This window comes from Ursus arctos, unplaced genomic scaffold (assembly GCF_023065955.2).
Source record: "Ursus arctos isolate Adak ecotype North America unplaced genomic scaffold, UrsArc2.0 scaffold_25, whole genome shotgun sequence".
NCBI lineage: Eukaryota > Metazoa > Chordata > Mammalia > Carnivora > Ursidae > Ursus > Ursus arctos.
Window position 1 is genome coordinate 10,473,740 of NW_026622930.1, and position 18,530 is coordinate 10,492,269.

Genomic DNA, 18,530 nt, shown 5'->3' on the forward strand with positions numbered 1-18,530 from the left:
AACTAGTAAGAGGCGTGTCCACTGCACACGATCATGGAATCTACTCATCTGCAGATTTGGGCTCAGTCTCCCCGTGGGCATCTCAGAATGTTCTCTTCACACTCTGAAGCCAGTAGGATTCCACAGCGGAGGGAACATGGGATCTACACCTTGGCCCTTCTCCAAGCCAATGATCAGTACTGGCCAACTCGGGATCAGGCGAAATTTGTTGGATTCTCTGTGTCCTCTGCGGCTGCCAGGCTGCCACGTGGGGCTGGGGTGTGTTGGGCAGTGGTCAAGAGCACGGTGGTTGGGTTAGACAGCCTGTGGTCAAGTTTCAGCTCTGCCTCTTACTCGTCGTGTGACCTCGGGCAAGTAGCTTTGCTTCCCTAGGCTTTAACGTGCGAAAAAGAACAGGAAGGCGTAACTTCGAGTGCTTTCCGTGCTCCAGGCATTGCTCCCTTTCCTCGCTTTCTTTTCTCACCTCAACAACCCTGTGAAGGAGAATGTGTCATGGTCCCTGTGGAACTGAGGAGGAAATATTAGTAACAAAATTTCGAAAGCCCTGAGGTGGCAGGAAGCTATAGCCACGCAAGGGTTCCACGCGCATTCTGTCCGTGGCCGTCAACCAGGCCAGGGGTCAGCAGACTTTTTCCATAAAGGGCCAGGTGGTAAATATTTTAGGCTTTCAGAGCCGCACATTGCTGTCCCAGCTCTTTACCTCTGCCTTTGCAGCACAAAGGCGTCATAGACCATAGGTACATGCTGGGTGCGGCTGTGTTTTGATAGAACCTTACAGAAACAGGTGGGCTGACCCCTGATCTAGGTGAACGGTTTCTCCTCTTACTCGTTAGGGCCGACCCTGCTCAAGTGCCTTCTGTCCTCTCTTGTCCTAACTCTTTTCTTGCAAGAGCCTAAGTCTGACTTGCTGGCGGGTGGGAGAGGGTGACTGACACAAGGCTAGAAGAAGATGACGACACTGGGGGACGGGCCTGAGGACAGCGGAGGCCAGAGAAGCAGCTTACTGGTCTTTATAAACCAGGGAAGTGGCAGGGTCCCAGCAGGGACAGTATTTGGGTCAGGCTGGCAGGACAGCGGGTCACAGTTCTCAGGGGTAAGAAGACCTGCCTGGGTGGGGCCAAGACCCCGATTGTGACTGGGGTAAAGGAAACATCCCGGACAGCAGTAAGTTTTAGATAGGGGCGCAGGCAAGAGGGCTGAGTTGAGGGTTCCTCTCCAGCCCTTGGGGGGGGGGATGCAAATACAAGAGAAACTGAGGCAGCAGTCCATTGAAAGAACGGGGCTTGGAGAAGAGCCTGGGGAGGACTCCAGACCTTGTCTGCTGGTAGAACGGGGCTGCCTGTAGTGGGGTGGACTCAGGACGAGCCAAGAGTGGCATCAGTCAAACCCGCCACACAGAAAGAAGCCAAGTCCTCCTCTGCGGGCCTGTTTCCATTACCCCCTCCAGGAATCACTGCTCGAAAAGAAAATGTCACAGTTCAGCCCTTGCTAAGCCCCCTGGGGAGCTCAAGAAAGACCAGTTGCTTAATCAAATCCATTCCGTTCAAGGGACGTTAATTACACTGGGGGTACGTGCCAGACCCTGGGGATACAGAGACCGGACAGAACCTCTAAGCTGTCACGGTTTCCAAGTGCAATAAATACACGCACGACTTTCTACAGAAGTCAGAACGTTGACGGAGGCATAACCAAGCACAACGGGGAGGATTCTAGCTGGGGGGAGGCCTTTCAGAAGAGCTCCTTCATAAAACAAGAAGAATGACCTAGTTTCTACATTCTTAATCTGGGGACCGACTGGTTCCCTGCAAGTTCTCATAGGGATGAAGTTCGGCCACCCTGTCTTTCTAGAACTCATGCGAAACACTTCAACATTTGAGGACCTGTTTCCCCCTGAGAAGCATGAAGTTCTCAAACTTCCCAGTGGAAGAGAGAGGCCTCTTGATGATAACCGACATAAAAAAATAATAATAATAAAGAAAAAAAGAGCAATGCCTCATGCCCTCAAGGTCCTTCCTGGAGAACAGACTTCAAATAAACTGTGTATTTCTCTTACCAGATGACCTGAAAGAAAGAAAGCCTTTTCCTCTCAATAGCTGTATCTAATTTTAAGGGAAGTTAGAAGTTTTACAAGTTTATAAGCAACGTATAAACTGATTTTTAAAAAACCCCAGGCTCACAAAGATAATAAAAAAAATGCATTTAATAGCATGTCAATATACAGCTTAAATGTATAGTAAGTCTTCTTGTAGTCAGTGCATTACAGGGATAGAGAAGAGAAATATCATTTGTGAATGCACAGTCAAATGCTAAGTAGAAGTGCTGATAAATCTTGGTGCTCTTACACTATTAAAATCCCGTTTTATGAAACATAACTCCAGGTGCAGTGCTCTGTGCCAGTGTGGGGGGTCGTCTGGTCCAGTATGCAATCTACAGTTTTAAATTGAATTGTATACAAGTATTAACAAAAGAATAAAATTTATTATTCACAAAACTAAAGTGGTTCTCATAAAGCTTACAAGAAAGTACAGCCTAGAACGAATGAGTTGAAAAATTAGTTTTAAAAATAATAAAACTTACTGGACAGTTTTGGAAAATGATATTATAAAACAAAGAAAAACCATTGGCACAGTTTAACCACCTAATTTCTAAGTGCACTTTGTAATGGTCCTTGCAAGCTGCCACTTTTCCCAGGATAATGACAAAAAGCTTCAGTCAAGTGTCACTGGCTTATGGTGACGGGTTTTTTTTTTTTTTTTTTTATTGCATTGCCAAGAGTGGATTTTAAGAAAAAACACTACAAAGGTTTCAAAAACCCTATTTATTCTCTATCATCAAAAATAGCAACAGGGGGACTTATACAACTTTTCTGTGAGTACCCACCAGTCTATTGTTTTTTTTTTTTTTCTTAAAAAAAATAGAAGTTAGTTAAAGAAAAATGATTCGGTTTTTAAAAAATAATGTAAGGAAACACTTAATCAGATAGCCCAAGGAGTCATCAGAAAGATGTGTAGCAAGAAAGCTTCATGTTTTGGGCCCTCTCCGGCCTTTTGCACGTCTTTTTTTTTTTTTTTTTTACTAAACTAGAAAGAGAATGTACAGTACCAATATGTCCCCAACCTGCTTGGATCAAATTGTTTTGTTTTGAAACCCATTATTGCTAAACCAGAGTGTTGACACTGAGAGCCGAGGAGTCCGCTCATAGAGGATAAAATTGAGAGGCCGCGTCCGAGGACTGGATCTCCACCTGGGCCATTTTGAACTGGGTACACTGCAGCCACTTGCGGAGGGCCACCAGGCCGGCGCTGCTCGGGGCCGAGCCGGGCAGCGTCCTCAGGCTGTGGTGGTTCACGTTGTTCTGAATGGCCTGGAGGCGAAGCTGGAGTCCGGCCGATAAGTGCTGTTGAGGAAGGGCGAGACAGCGAGTTTAGTTTCTCTCCTTCCAGGGTCTGCCGTCTACCCAAGGGAGCGCCAGCCCGGGCTTCTCCTGCAGGCAGAACTCTCCTGTGGAGCGAGGGCCGCCAGGCCTCAACACGAAGGCCAACCTCTCACGTTTGGCGGTGGGCAGGGTGGCGGACGCGGGCCAGGGACTGAGATTCTAAAGTCACTCTGGCCCAGGTCCATCCAAGTAACGCCATTTCCACCCCGACTCATTCGCTGCAAGGGGAACGTACGCTGACGCGCTGGGTTAGGGGTGGACGCACATACGTGTCCCCCAGAGCCGGTCGCCACACGGGCCTGGGGCTTGGGCTCTGCTGCCAGTTCCCTGGGTCCAGATCCTAGCCCCCCTGTGGACAAGTCTAGAACAAGGTTTTTCTGTGTTTGAATTTTTCTCATGGGCAGACTGGGGAGAGTAACACCTCATGGGGTTTTCTTTTAAGGGTGAGTTCATGGAGGGTTTAGGATAGAAGTTGGCACAATAGTTGCTCGGTACATTTTAATCATGATTGTAGTCTCTCTGTTCTCGTGGTAATGCACACAAAGAGGCTAGGTTGTAAGCTCTGTTGGCCTCGGATTTCCCTAGAGCAGGGGGAGGGGCAATCTGGAAAAAGCAACTGTTTTTACAGGAAAAGCACAAGAGAAGGTTTTCAGCAGTGCAGGCACCCCCACCTGTGGCCACAAATGGCACCAACACCATGACCCCGGACTCAAAGCCGACCTTCACTGCTGACAGCTGCATTTCTCTCTTGGTGTCTGGGGACCTTGAGGTCAGCCCTCTTCTATTCACTAACATCCCTCCCTGACTCTGAGAAGAAATTCAGCAAGAAGGTTTCCACCTTCTCCCCTGTGCTCCTGGTGCCCTAGACAGAGCCCAGTTTTGGGTGGGGCAAGTGGCTAGCTCTGCCATCATCATGTCGAGCCCTAGGAACCTTGACTAATCATGGAGTACGTCTGGCCCAACAATGACGATGCGTCACTCAAGGTGGGGCCTACCGATGGGAAAGACACGGGGATAGGGTCCTTCCCTTCCTGGCTGTGGAGCCCTGGCCAAGTGATTCCTCTTTCTGATCCCGTGTTTTCTCATCGGTAGAACAAGGGGGCAGGACCCTTCCCTTCTGGCTCAGTTCTGTCATTCATTCAACGTTAGCCTTCCTTAATAAAATCCTTCCTGTCACAAAAAGTCTATTTTATTTTTCTTTAAAGTTTATTTATTTCATTTATTTGAAGTAATCTCTACACCCAACGTGGGGCTTGAACTCACGACCCTAAGATTAAGTCACATAATCTATCGACCGAGCCAGCCAGGCGCCCCATAAAAAGTCTATTTTAGTGGCCAGGAAATAGCCTGAATATGCCTGGGCTCAGAGGCCATGCGTGTCCACAGAAGGTGGGATGAGCCTCGCTCGGACTCGGCTCCCCCCTCCACTTGTACCCTCATGGATAGCATATAGTACAAGCATGGCCCCTGCCATCGCCTCAGCCTGCACGCCCCATCCTCGGCCTACAGGGTCTCCCGCTGTATCAGCCCCCTGAGGCCAGGAGGAGGGTGAGGTCACCTTTCTCCACAGCAAGTGGCGCCTCAGGGAGCGCTGTTAATGTTATGACCCTCTCTGGAGGGAACTGAGCTTCTGGTCTACCCAGCGATGACTTACCTTGATATTTGACTGAATCATTGGCAACCACATAGGTATCAGCTGTGTGGAGAAACACAGAAGCCTTGTTATTCGCGTTCTCCGTCCCCACCCCCATAAGCTTCAGCTACCACCTGGGAAGGCTGGGCACACAGAACCCCTTTAACATCACAAAGGGGATGGGACCCTGCTGTGGAGTTATCCATTAACGGAAAAACATCTTTCTGAGGCCAAACCCCGCTGAGCTGGTAGCATTGGGAGGTTAATGAGTGGCCCCCATGAGTGCCCGGAACACACACTCTAGAGTCAATGACTGATTGTCTCTTGAAAGCTACCACACACGGGAAATGAAATGTGTATTTATTTAATTAAATCCTCACTTTCTTGAAATAGAATTTCCTCCACGGGGATCTCTAAAATGGAGTCCCCCGAGTAGGACGGCGACTCTATTTCCCGTAGTTGTTAAGAATACCTCGCCAGGAAGTGGCCAAAATCCTCCAGTGGTAGGAAAAAAGCACTCCCCGAGGTCGCCTGACTGTGATCTGGAAGGGGGGCCACAACAAGAGGGACTTGGGCCAGCAGCGCGGTGGCACGCAGGCAAGCGGAGGGTCCCTGCTCTGGCAGAGAGCGAGGTGCTCAAACTGCAGGCATGTGGGGCCTTGCCCTTCCGCTGCCCCTCTGTCCCACCTGAGCCCCTCTGCTGTGCCCTTCCTAGGAGGTCACAGGGTGTCTGGCCCAAGGGCCTCCAGCAGCAGCTCTCCTCTCCCTGCTCTGGTCTCTCAGCCATGGTTCATCCCTCTGGACCAAAAGGCCTCATAAATCCAGAAGTCTGGGACAGAATAGTGTTTCCCAGAGTGTGTTCCACAGCTCTCTAGTTTGGTGGGTTTAAATGGGGGGTGGGGGGGCGCTGGTCCAGTAAGTTCGGAAATGCTAGGTTCCTTATGAGGGCGCGGCTCAAATCTTTAACACACGAATAAGCATCGTATCTCTCCGCTCTGTATTCCTTCCAACCCCCTCCTCCTGTTCAATAGAGGAGTACAGTTGTCATGGGCTCTATCGTACCCCCTCAAAATACACGGTAGTCCCTACCCACACTGCTTCAGAATGTGACCTTATTTGGAAGAGGGATCCATGCAGATGTAATTAGTTAAGATGAGGTCATTCGACGGTAGGGTGGGCCCCTCATCCAAGATGACTGATGCCCTTATAAAAAGGGGAAAATCTGGACACAGGTCCGCCCACAGGGAGAGCCCCACACAAAGATGAAGGCAGAAGTCTACACGCCCAAGAACGCCAAAGACTGCCAAAAACCCCCAGAAGTGAGGGGGGTGAAGGATGGAACAGACTCCGCATCACAGCCCTCACAGGGAACAACTCTGCCGACCCCTTAACCTCAGATTTCTGGCTTCCAGAACTGTGGGATAAGAAGTTTCTGTGTTTCAGCCACCCAGGCCCTGGTACTGGAACAGCGTATGGTATGCACCAGAGGATATAATCGGACTAAAACTCAAAATATCAGAAAATGTAAAAAAAAATTTTTTTTTAATCAGAAAATTACATTTTCTTTCTGCTTCCTCCAACCACCAACCCTTACAACAAACTGTGGGATTACAAAGGTCAGTGACAGAGAAAGCTATGTTCTCTGGCCATTAGCAGGACTGGCTCATGTAAACATTCTGATTGGGAAAAATAAACTAGTCTAACCACTTCCTTTCCAATGTCTATACAATGACAAAAAACAAGCTCTAAGGGTCCTAATGTCTACAAACTTTTGTAACTTTTGTTGACTTCTAAGCTATTTAATATGGGGCAGGCCCATATGCCTCTTGGCATTTAGGAGAGACCCAAACTAACCTCCTGTTAAGATCCTGAGGGACCAAGCAGGGTAGGAGCCAAGAAGCACTGAGTACTCTGACCCTGGGTGGACACCTTTCCCAGAGCTATTCTTGGGGCTAACGGCCTGTATGAGGCAATCAAGGGAAATAGTGAGGTTGGTTTGAGAAAGGTTTTTGCTATTAGCCCATTTATGAAACATGTGACCATATCATTCTAATACATACCCACAAAGGACCTTCAGGGTTGTTATTTATGAATCTCATGACTAAAGTCTTCAAGTTAAATCTCATAATTATTGATAGCATTATATAATCCAACAGTCATTCTACTTCAGGAATGCTAATCTGACTTACTGAATAACATTCATTTCAGTTCCCTTTTGCTAGTGGCTCCTACAAAGCTGTCAGTAAGAATTAGATGTAATGTATTCTGGGTTCTGTAATGTAATTATAATAAAGTTGGTTGGGGGTTTTTTCCCTCTCCAGAAATGATATCCAGAAAACTGAAGGACATTAAAAAAAATAGGTTGTTTTTCACCAAAATAAAAGTGATACCTTTCTTCTTATCTTGGTTTATGCTACAGGATCAAGACTTTCTGCTCAGTTAGAATATATTCATTTCACTCCATGCTTGTTCCAGGCCTCGGTGTGAAATTTTCTCTTTCAGCAAAGATGGAGTAACAAAGACCAGTTTTACCCTCCTGCCTCGAACAACTAAAATTTCAGACAGAGTTTATGAAACAATGGTTTTCAGACCCTGGGCATCAGCAGGGCAGCACAGCGATCCCTGAGGGAGAGGAAACAAGGTAAGCCCTACAATTATCCTAGCTCACTGCCTAGAAAGTTTGCAGGACCTGGGCAGAGCCTGACTGTTTTCCTGAGTTGAGGAAATGCAGCTGGGAGTCCAGGGAGGCGAAGGTGTGTTGTTTGTCAGGCAGAGTACTGGAGAGGAGGGTTGCACAGAAAGAGAGACAGAGAGACAGCGAGAGAGAGAACTCTAAAGATCTGTAAAGGGTCCCCCTTGAGTCATCAGCTACATAGTGACCAGTGCACTCATGTGAGAAAACTACCCGAGGCTGAAGAAAAAACAACCCAAAAAGATTAGAGTGGCGATCACACAGTGTCAGCAATGGTTTGTGTTCCCACAAATTAGAGTGGACAATTCCTTTTTTTTTTTTAATTTAAATTCTTTAACTAACAGAATATCAAGTAGGATACTCACAAAGCTATTACCTTAGTGCTGAAGAAACGTTAGCTCTAGATGAAATGCAGCTCTGATCACCTGACAAGGCTTAAAAGCAAGTCTCAAAAGGAAAAAACTACTCTAAATAATTTAACAATATCACAAAATACAGCTCAAAAAAATATTTATAGGGATACGAAAATATCCAGCACCCAAGAAAGTCAAATTCAAAATGTGAAGAATGTAATAAAAAATTAGCAGGCATACAAAGAAGCAAGAAAAGGCGACTTATAATGAGAATAAAAATCAATCAACTGGAGGAGCGCCTGGATGGCTCAGTCCGTTAAGCATCCAACTCTTGATTTTGGCTCAGGTCATGATCTCAGGGTTGTGAGATCAAGCCCCACACTGGGCTCCGCACTGGGCATGGAGCCTACTTAAGATTCTCTCTCTTCCTCTGGCAGTCACCCACCTCTAAAAAGAAAAAAAAAAAAGGAAGAAAGAAAAGAAAAGAGAAAAAGAAAAAAGAAAAAAATCAACCAACTGGAAAAGACTCCAAAATGATATAGATAACAGAATTAGTAGAGAAGGACACTAGAACAGTTATTGTAACTATGTTCCATATGGTCAAGAAGGTAGAGGAAATACTGAGATGTCGAGTAGAGGCATAGAAGGAAATACTGGAGAAACAATAGTTGATACTTTTTCAAATATAAAGAAAACTATAAATCCACACATCCAAGAAGCTCAACAAACCCAAGCATAAGAAACATGAAGAAAACTACACCAAGGTGCTTCATTATCAACTTGCTTAGCAATGATGGTAAAGAGAAAATCTTAGAAGAAGCCAAAAAAAAAAAAAAAGAAAAAAGAAAAAAGGACATATTACATACAGAAGAAAAAAAATAGAATAATAGAGATTTCTTGTTGGAAACAACTGGGCAGTTGGAGTAGAGGAGCAATATCTTTAAAGTACTGAAAAAAAAAATCTAACGTTCGAATCTAGAATTCAATACCCAGTGAAAATATCTTTCAAAAACGAAGGCAAAGTACATACTTTCTCATGTACAAAAGCAAAGGAATCAATCACCAGCAGACCTGTGTAAGATATAGTAAAGGAAATCCTTTGGGCAGAAGGAAGAAGTTTAGATCTATAAAAGGAGTGAGAAACACTGAAAATGGCAACTATAAATATGGCAATAACAGCATATATAAAAAAACACTGAAAAAATGTTAAGTCTCTTTAAGAGATAACTGACTGTTTAAAGCAAAAATAGTAAGAATGTGTGGGGCGCCTGGGTGGCACAGCGGTTAAGCGTCTGCCTTCGGCTCAGGGCGTGATCCCAGCGTCGTGGGATCGAGCCCCACATCAGGCTCCTCCGCTATGAGCCTGCTTCTTCATCTCCCACTCCCCCTGCTTGTGTTCCCTCTCTCACTGGCTGTCTCTATCTCTGTCAAATAAATAAATAAAATCTTAAAAAAAAATAGTAAGAATGTGTGGTTTGGTTTATAACATACACGGAAGGAAAATGGATGACAGCAAGGTTGGCAATGGATGGATACTATCATTCATTCTTATACTATACACGAATATGATATTACTTGAAGGAGACAGTGATAACTTAAAAATGTACACCATAAACTGCAAATCAGCCACAAAAAACTAAAACATATAGCTAATAAGATAACTAAAGAACACACTTCTACTTCTAAATAACTCGTGGGAAAAGAAGAAACTAAAAGGAAAATTAGTAAATATTTTGAATTGAATGGAAATGGAATATTTGGAAGAATGCAGCTAAAGGAAGAAATTCAGAGCACTAAACACTGATGATAGTACAGAAGTTTCTCAAAAGAACAACCTTCCATCTTAAGAAACTAGAAAAAGAAGAGGAAATTGTAGCCAAATTTAATCATTAAAAACTCAAGCCAACAGAAGGCAAATGGAAAAAAAAAAAGGAATAAGAGACAAAGAACAGATGGGAAATACAGAAAACAAATTGCAAGATGACAGATTTAGGCCCAACAGTCGCACAAAACACATTAAATGAAGATAGTTTAAAGTCCCTCAACTAAAAGGAAGGGATTGTCAGACTAGATTTAAAAGAAATGTAACACCCAGCTACGTCTGCCTGTAAGAAATATACTGTAAGCATAAAGACGCAAATAGGTTAAAAAGCAAAAGGATAGAAAAAGATAGACCATCTAACACTAGTCAAAGGAAAAACAGACTGCCTTTATTAATATCAAAGTACTGTTCATAGCACAGAAGATTACTGAGGGTGAAGACAGCCCCTGAAGAACGCATTTCATCAAGAAGACCTAATAATCTTAAACATTTATGCACCTAATAACAGAGATTCACAATACAAGAAGCAAAAACTGGAAAACCTGAAAAGATGAATAAACAAATACACAATTATAGAGATATTTCAATACTCCTTTCTCAATAATTGATGGACTAAGTATACAGACAGCAGGAAGGACATGGAAGACTTGGACAAGCACCATAGGAAACTACACCCTACAACAGCAGAAGACACATTCTTTCCTGTGCACGTAGGGCATTTACCAACATAGACTATGTTCTGGGCCATAAAATAAGTCTCAATAAATTTAAAATGATTGAAATCATATACAGTATGTTCTCTGACCACAAACAGGAACTAAAAACCCATAACCAGAAAATCCCCAAATATGTGGAAACTAAATAATATATTTCTAGATAACCAAAAATGAGTCAAAAAAGAAAGCAAAATGGAAGTTAGGAAGTATTTTGAACTGAATGTAAATGAGAACACAACATATCAAATTGTGGGATAGTGCTAAGCCAGTGCTTAGAGGGAAATTTATAATAGACAAGAGTGAGTTAAAGCTAAAGTAATCAGAAGAAAGAATATAATAAACAGAAATCAATGAAACAAAAAACACAGAAAATCAATGAAAACAACTCAAAAGCTGGTTATTATTTTTTAATCAAAACTCACTAAAATTGATATGCCTTTATACAGACTGACCAGGAAAAAAAGTCACAAGTCACCAATGTCAGGAATTAAAGAGGTGACATAACTACTGATCCTACAGCTATTAAAAGTATATTATGAGTAGCTTCATGCCAATAAAATTGACTACTTTGATGAAACAGACAAATTCTTTGAAAGACATACACTACCCCAAAGATCACACAAGAATAAACAGATAAATAGCCCTACATCTATTAAAGAAATTGAATATGTAATTAAAAACCCTTCTGCAAAGAAAATTTTAAGCCCAGGCGGTTCCACTCATGAATTCTATCAAATATTTATGGGAAGAATAACACCAAATATATACAAACTTTTTCAAGAAACAAAAAAAGGAAGAAACAGAAAAGGAAGGTCTCACAACGAGGCAATCTTTACCCTGATACGAAAACCAAAAATAGTTATCGCAAGAAAAGAAAATTACAGTCCAACATCCCTCATGAACATCAATGCAACAAATTATTTTAAAATGTTAGCAAATACAATTCAGCAAGATATAAAAAGGATAGATAATACACATCACAACCAAGTATGGTTTGTCCCGAGAATACAAGATTGGTTTAACATGCAAAAATCAGGGAAGCCTGGGTGGCTCAGTCAGTTAAGCATCTGCCTTTGGTCCAGGCCATGATCCCGGGGTCCTGGGATAGAGCCCCATGTCGGACTCCCGGCCTGACAGGGAGACTGCTTCTCCCTCTCCTCCCTGCTCGTGCTGTCTCTCACTATTCTCTATCTCTCAAATAAATAATAAGTAAAAAATCTTTTTGAAAAAACATGCAAAAATCAATCCATAAAATTTATCTTGTTAACAGTCAAGAAAGAAGAGTCAAATAACCGTCTCAATAAATGTAAGAAAAGTATTTGAAAAGTCCTACATTTATTCCTGACAAAAATTTGTAGCCGACCAAGAATAGAAGGGAACCTTGTTCTGTTTGACAAAGAGTACCTATGAAAATTGACAGCTAACATTTAATGAGGAAAGATGGATGCTTTCTTCCTAAGATCAGGAACGAGGCAAGGTTTCCCACTCTCAACGACTTCTATTCAACTTGTTTAACTAGAGGATCTAGCCAGAACAATGCAACAAGACAAAGAAATAAAAGGTATAAAGACTGGAAAGGAAGAAACAGAACTGCCTTTATTTTTGCACATAACACAACTGTCTATACAGAAAAGCTGATGACATCTACAAAAACGCTACTGGCACTAATAAATGAGTTTAAGAGTTCGCAGGGTAAAAGAGCAATATAAAATCAGCTGTATTTCTAAATACTAGCAATGAACAATCACAAATTTAGATATAGAAAAATCCATACCACTTAAAATACCCTAAAACTATGATATACGTAGGGATGAATTTGACAAAAATATGCTAGTCCTGTACATAGAAAACTACAAAATATTTCTGGAAAAAAAGTTAACAAAAGCATTTAAAAAATATACTGTGTTCATGGATTGGAAGACTCGATATTGTTAAGATCTCAATTCTCCTTGGATTAGACAAAGATTTTTTAAAAATACAACAATAAAGCATGACCCATAAAAGAAAAATTTGATAAATGGTACATCATCAAAATTAAGACCTTCTGCTCTTCGTAAGACACTGTTAAGATAATGAAGACAACCACAGAGAAAATCTTCACAAATTCCATATCTGATAAAGGACTTATGCCTTAAAATTCAATTATAAGGAAAAAAAATCCATCCCAACTAAAGAAATGGACAAATAATTTTAATAGACACTTCACCAAGCAGATACATGGATGGCAAATAAGCACATGAAAAGATGTTTAATGTCACCTGTCAACAGGGACATGCAGTTTTAAACCATGATGAGGGGGCGCCTGGGTGGCTCAGTCATTAAGTGTCTGCCTTTGGCCCAGGGCGTGGTCCCAGGGTCCTGGGATCAAGCCCCACATTGGGCTCCCTGCTCCGCTGGCAGCCTGCTTCTTCCTCTCCCACTCCCCCTGCTTGTGTTTTCTCACACTGGCTGTGTCTCTCTCTGTCAAATAAATAAATAAAATCTTAAAAAAAAAAAAACCATGATGAGATATCAGTACACAATCTGTAGGGTGATTAAAAATGAAAGACTGACTATACAAAGTGTTGAAAAGATGTGTAGCAACTGAAATGCTCACTCACTGCTGCTGTGAACGTAACAGGGCACAATCACTTTGGAAAACAGTTTGTCAGTTTCTTGAAAAGTTATACACACATCATGTGGCCTGGCCAGTCCGCTCCTGGGCATTCATCCAACATACATGAAAGCATATATGTCTACATCAACACTTGCACATGAATATTCATAGCAGCTTTATTTGTACTGGCCCCAAATTGAAAACAGCCTATGTGTCCATTAACTGATGAATGGATAAAGAAAATGTGATATAGCTACACAATGGAACACTATCAAGAAAAAGAAATGGTCTATTGATACATGCAACCAAATGGATTAATTTCAATAGAATTCTGAATGAGAGAAGGTGAGGAAAAAAGCTTGAGTATTATATAAATCCATTTATATAAAGTCCTAGAAAATGCAAACTAGCTAATAGTGACACAAAACAGACCAGTAGTTGCCTGGGGATGGGGAGGTAGGATACAGGAGTGGTGGCAAAGAGAGACTAGAAAGAATATGGGAAAACTTTAGGGGTGCAAGGGATATGTTCATTATCTTGATTATGGTGATGTTTTCATGGGTATAATGTATGTGAAGACTTATCAAATTATACATTTTAAATATATATAGTTTACTGTATCTAAATTATACCTTAATAAAGCTACAAAAAATAAAATCATGTATGGTCATCTGAGTGTGAGTCATAGAGTTTCTCTCATGGTGTTGACTTTTGCTGTTGACTATCAAGCTCTATCTAACCCATTTGAACCAGCTACCTTGCAGTGTTCTGAAGAATGTCAAGTTTTCTCTAAAAATGGGTTGCTTTTCTTCAGCATCGTGTGAGTTAACTTGACAAGTGAATTTTATCAAAGAATAGGGTCAACCAAGGAGCGAAACAACAAGTTATAAGGTCCCAGACGGATGCGCTCTGTGTGCTGGGGGTTGGTGATGGTGGCAGAGACAATAGAATATACACGTGACAGATAAACAGCAGGTGGAACTGGTAGAGGAAGGGCAAAGAATCAGTGAGATGAAGAGGTGGAAGGATAGGAAGGAAAGGAAAAAGAGGGGAAGTGGATAGTGAGTGAGAAGATAGTGAGTAAGAAACCATGTTATTCTTTAGTCTAATTTTTATTATATTAGTATGTCTGATGTCCTTGGGCAGATGACAAATACTTAAATTACTTTTGTACACTAAACAGTGATTTAGGATAGTAATATTAGAAACGAAATTAATTTACCTTAGAGAAATATACTAGCCAACAAGTTCAACAATGAAAGACGATTTTCCTTGGTTTTCTGGATATCTTACAAGATGCAACACCACCAACCAATTTATATAAGGTCGTTTTCAGATCAATGTTGCCCAGTAATATTTTCATTATTGGTCTTAACATGCCATCATGGTCCAACATCTCTAACACAGCTAGAGTCCGTCACAGTCGAGCAAGGGCAAAAATAACATGATAACCATATGGAGAAGGGTTGTTACATGAGCCTGAACCCTCCAGCCCCCAACTCTGGAAGTCAAAACCAAATCAGTTTTATTTTCCTCTTCGAAGGCACATTCAAAGTACATTCACATTTGTTTTTAGCAGCAAGAAACGGTCTATAAAAATCATAAGATTTTCCTACCTTGACAAAAATTGTTGAATTGCATTCTTGCAATGCCTCCATTAAACTAATCACATGAAGACACACCATTTCTACCATCTGAAACAACAAATGGGAAAATCAATTCCAGTGATACAGAAACCTTGAAAGCTAGTCTACACCCACAGAGGCTTTTGGGCACAATGACCAAAGGGGACCACAAGGAGTGGTGTTTATTCACCTCTAGAACTTCAACTAGAAACAGACGCTAAAAAGTTCCAGAGCTTTTCTAGTTGTCATGCCCTCCTTATCTGACTCAGGCTGCCAATGGAATCTGGGGATTGATCCCGCTCGTCTGCACTGCGTGGGATTCATACCAGAGGATACATGCCTTCTCCTGCCCTCTTTCCAACTACAGAACTTGGCCTTGAGTCCTTTTCTCCATCTTGACCCTTTCTCCCCAGTTTCTTCACCTGAAGTGGCTGTTTAACTAATTACATACCTGTCTTTGCGGCTTTGTCCTCTACAGAACAAGGTAGCCACGTCAATGATGGTTCAAAAATACTGTCTCCCCGCCTCAGAAATTCCTAAGGCTGGATTTTGAACACTCCAAGGGGATTTTACTGGACTGGCATATAGAGTTTAACAAAATTTTCAGGATAAAATTAATTCAAACTCATTCGTAGCACTTTTTGTACAAAATTCATTTGTAATAGTCATTTCTACCATCTATATATCAGGGATTTGGAGGAGAGGTATTAATGGTGTCTAAAAACTAATGACAATAGAAGGACACCAAATCTCTATTGAAGGTCCCGGTTTCCTTGTCTGTAAACTAGCAGAACAGAATGCTTGATCTCTAAGTTCTTCTTCAGTCTCAGACTCTATGATCCGAGAAATGTTTATCTCAGAACTGTTTGTGCACCCTAAAATTGTCACATAAATTTCCTTTAAATTGAACTAAAATACCTCTCTCCATACAGAATTGCTTTGTAACATCTGCTTCTCTAAAGACAAGGAAGGATATGTATAATCCCCTTTCCAATGAGAGCTGAGAGAAGATGTTTCTCAGACTAGTATCAATCAATCAGAAGTCATTTCCAGAATGCCTTTGTGGACAGTGCACTGCTGGGTTCCTGGGCACACAGGAATCATCCTTACGGTGTTCTTCCAGACGCCCTCCCCCTCACAGATGAGAATTCAGCTGATAGAGGCCCCCCAGCCAAGATACTCACTGCTGCTTGCCCAGCTGAGAACCGTCCTCCAAAGCAGCAAACTGAACCAAAGGGCTTCCTTGTCCATTCCTTCCCTCCACCCTCCAATCTTTACCTCACAGGACTAACCCAGGCTTGTTCAATGAAGTGGGTTCATGCTAACAAAACCCCAGATGTTTTCCAGTGAGGTTCCGAGCAGCCCCTCTCTTGGTGAGGTTCGGAATTAAAACTGAACTGGATCCAAAGACTGGGGAGCTTAGGTTCTCCTAGGGCAACTCAAAAAGGGGAGGCTCCTTCCAGGTTTTGAGCCCTGAGTGGAGAGAACATGTGTGGTTGGTCTGCTCTTAAATACCACAAAAGGATGACCCAGTGGGCTAGGGTTTTTCCAAATTGTCTTGGAATCCAAAAATAATACGAATCTCCTTCTGACTTTACAGCACAAAACAGCCCTTCAAAGTAGAAGTTTCACAGAAATTTTCTTCGGCACTCAGCAGAATGAACAAATGTTGTTTTTACTAGATTTACTCGCTTGCTTTGTATCTCCAGCAAAGGTATTATGCAAGCAGAACATCCCGTTTATAACACAGAAATCCACCCATCTGTTGATCTCACATTACAACTGAGATCCTTAAAGAACAGGGAAGGTGAGGCCTGGGGGCAGGTCATGCCTTTTCATCCGAGACGGGAAACTCATTCGTGGACTCACCACTTTGTTATGGGCCATCAGCTGAAGGATGCTGGGTGTCACCCTGCTCCAGAACTCTAGTGCGGTCAGTATCGCCGTGAAGCTGAATTCGGTCTGACTTTGGACATTTGTCGCTACGGCACTTTGTTCGCAATACACAGTCCAGAGCTGAGCAAAGATAAACGCGTGGAAGAGGGAGCACATGTGCAGCACAGAGGTCTGAAAAAGAGGAGACAGGAGCCATTACCTCTCCGTGGGCTGCAGGGCTCCCCGGGGCCCACCCCGCACAGCCTCGGCCTCCTGCAAAGCATGATCAAAGCCCAGCGACCACCGGTGATTCGAGCCTGTTGCGCGCTTGTGATCCACCACCTTAAGACAATCTGCCTTGGGGCGCCTGGGGGGCTCAGTCGGTGAAGCGTCTGCCTTCAGCTCAGGTCATGATCCCAGGGTCCTGAGATCAAACCCCAAGTTGGGCTCCTTGCTCAGGGGGGAGTCTGCTTCTCCCTCTCCCTCTGCCTGCCGCTCCCCTGCTTATGCTCTCTCTTTCTTTCTGTCAAATAAATAAAATCTTAAAAAAAAAAAAAAAAAGACAATCTGTTTTCACTCAGTCAGTGGGAGTGCGTGGAGAGAATGGAGCGTCTTTTCAAAGAGAAGGCTCCTTGGTTTGCAGAACACGTCTACCCACCCCTTTGCCCATTAATGACACTGACATTCTCCTCTCTACCCTAGATTGGGAAGAATAACCATTCCACCACCTTCAGGGGTGTCCTCGTCTGTAATGTGGGGATAATAGGACTCTCCTACCTCCAAGAGCTGCATCTAGGAGGAATAAGGTGGTGCATCTGATCCCGCAGCCCAGCACTTACCTATGACGTGACCACCAGTAGGCGAGATGGCAGCAGCAAAGACAGTATTCCTACCGGGGGTAGGCACTGACCGGCTGAGCACCTACAGTGTCCCAGACGCCGTGCTAAAGACTTTTCAAAGATCACCTCTGTAATTCTCAAACCATCCCCTCATCTATTTTACCCATGAAAAACTGGAGCTCAGCGAGGCTAAATAACTTTTTCGAGGTCACAAATTACAAAGTACTGTCGTTAGAAATCAAACACAGATCTGGCTCGAAATACTAGGAACTGACTGCCTGATTCTTTCTGTAAACATCACTTGGGCCATTTGGACGGTGCTCTATTTTATTACAGCGCCGGCTTGCCCTGGCCGATGTTCCAGCAGCTCCCAAACCCACCGTGACTTCCTGGAACTTGCCTAAGCTTGAGAAGGGCCCTTGGCTTCTCTTAGCTGATTAGTACCAGTGTGTCTGGTTTGCTTACACTGGCTCATGACTGATGCCTGCCGTGGGCTTACTTTAGTCCCTTAAGCCCATCATCTGTCTCTACAATTTACAAAGATCCCCCTGTGTAGGTGATTCGGCATGCACTCTCGTGAGTTCCCCATTGGCCTTCCTATTTTCATTTTGTATCTTTATCTATCTCTAGAGATGGGAGTTGAAAAGATAGTGCATGAGAAATTAGAGCCATGACTTTGCCTCCAATTCATATTCGGTTCCAAAAATTGATCATAGGATTTTTATTATGTTGCCAGCCTCTTATTTCTCTTCATTATTTTGAGACAGAAATGCCTAGGATGCTAACTCTTGCTTGCCTCTGTAATTTATCTTCATAAAAGGAAACTGAAAGACAATTTAAGGAGGAAGCAAAGATAGTGTGGGAATTTAAACCACTTTAAATAAGGCGTTAGCACAAAGTCACTTTTCTAACATCCACAGGAGGGCCAGTGATAAGATGCGTT

At 43.0% G+C, this 18,530-nt stretch overlaps 1 protein-coding gene across 1 annotated transcript in view; it reads right to left on the reverse strand.

Annotated features, from left to right (window-relative positions):
- Positions 1–2,237: 2,237 nt before the first annotated feature.
- The window catches only part of UNC79 (unc-79 homolog, NALCN channel complex subunit), a 212,821-nt gene continuing 196,528 nt past the window's right edge, over positions 2,238–18,530 (reverse strand). Inside the window, exons 49-52 of the mRNA XM_044389950.3 lie at positions 16,743–16,940; positions 14,865–14,942; positions 5,091–5,132; positions 2,238–3,397 (exon numbers count right to left, since the gene is read on the reverse strand). Coding sequence (XP_044245885.2) covers positions 3,197–3,397; positions 5,091–5,132; positions 14,865–14,942; positions 16,743–16,940 — 519 coding nt within the window. The 3' untranslated portion in view covers positions 2,238–3,196. The remainder of the gene's footprint in view (positions 3,398–5,090; positions 5,133–14,864; positions 14,943–16,742; positions 16,941–18,530) is intronic.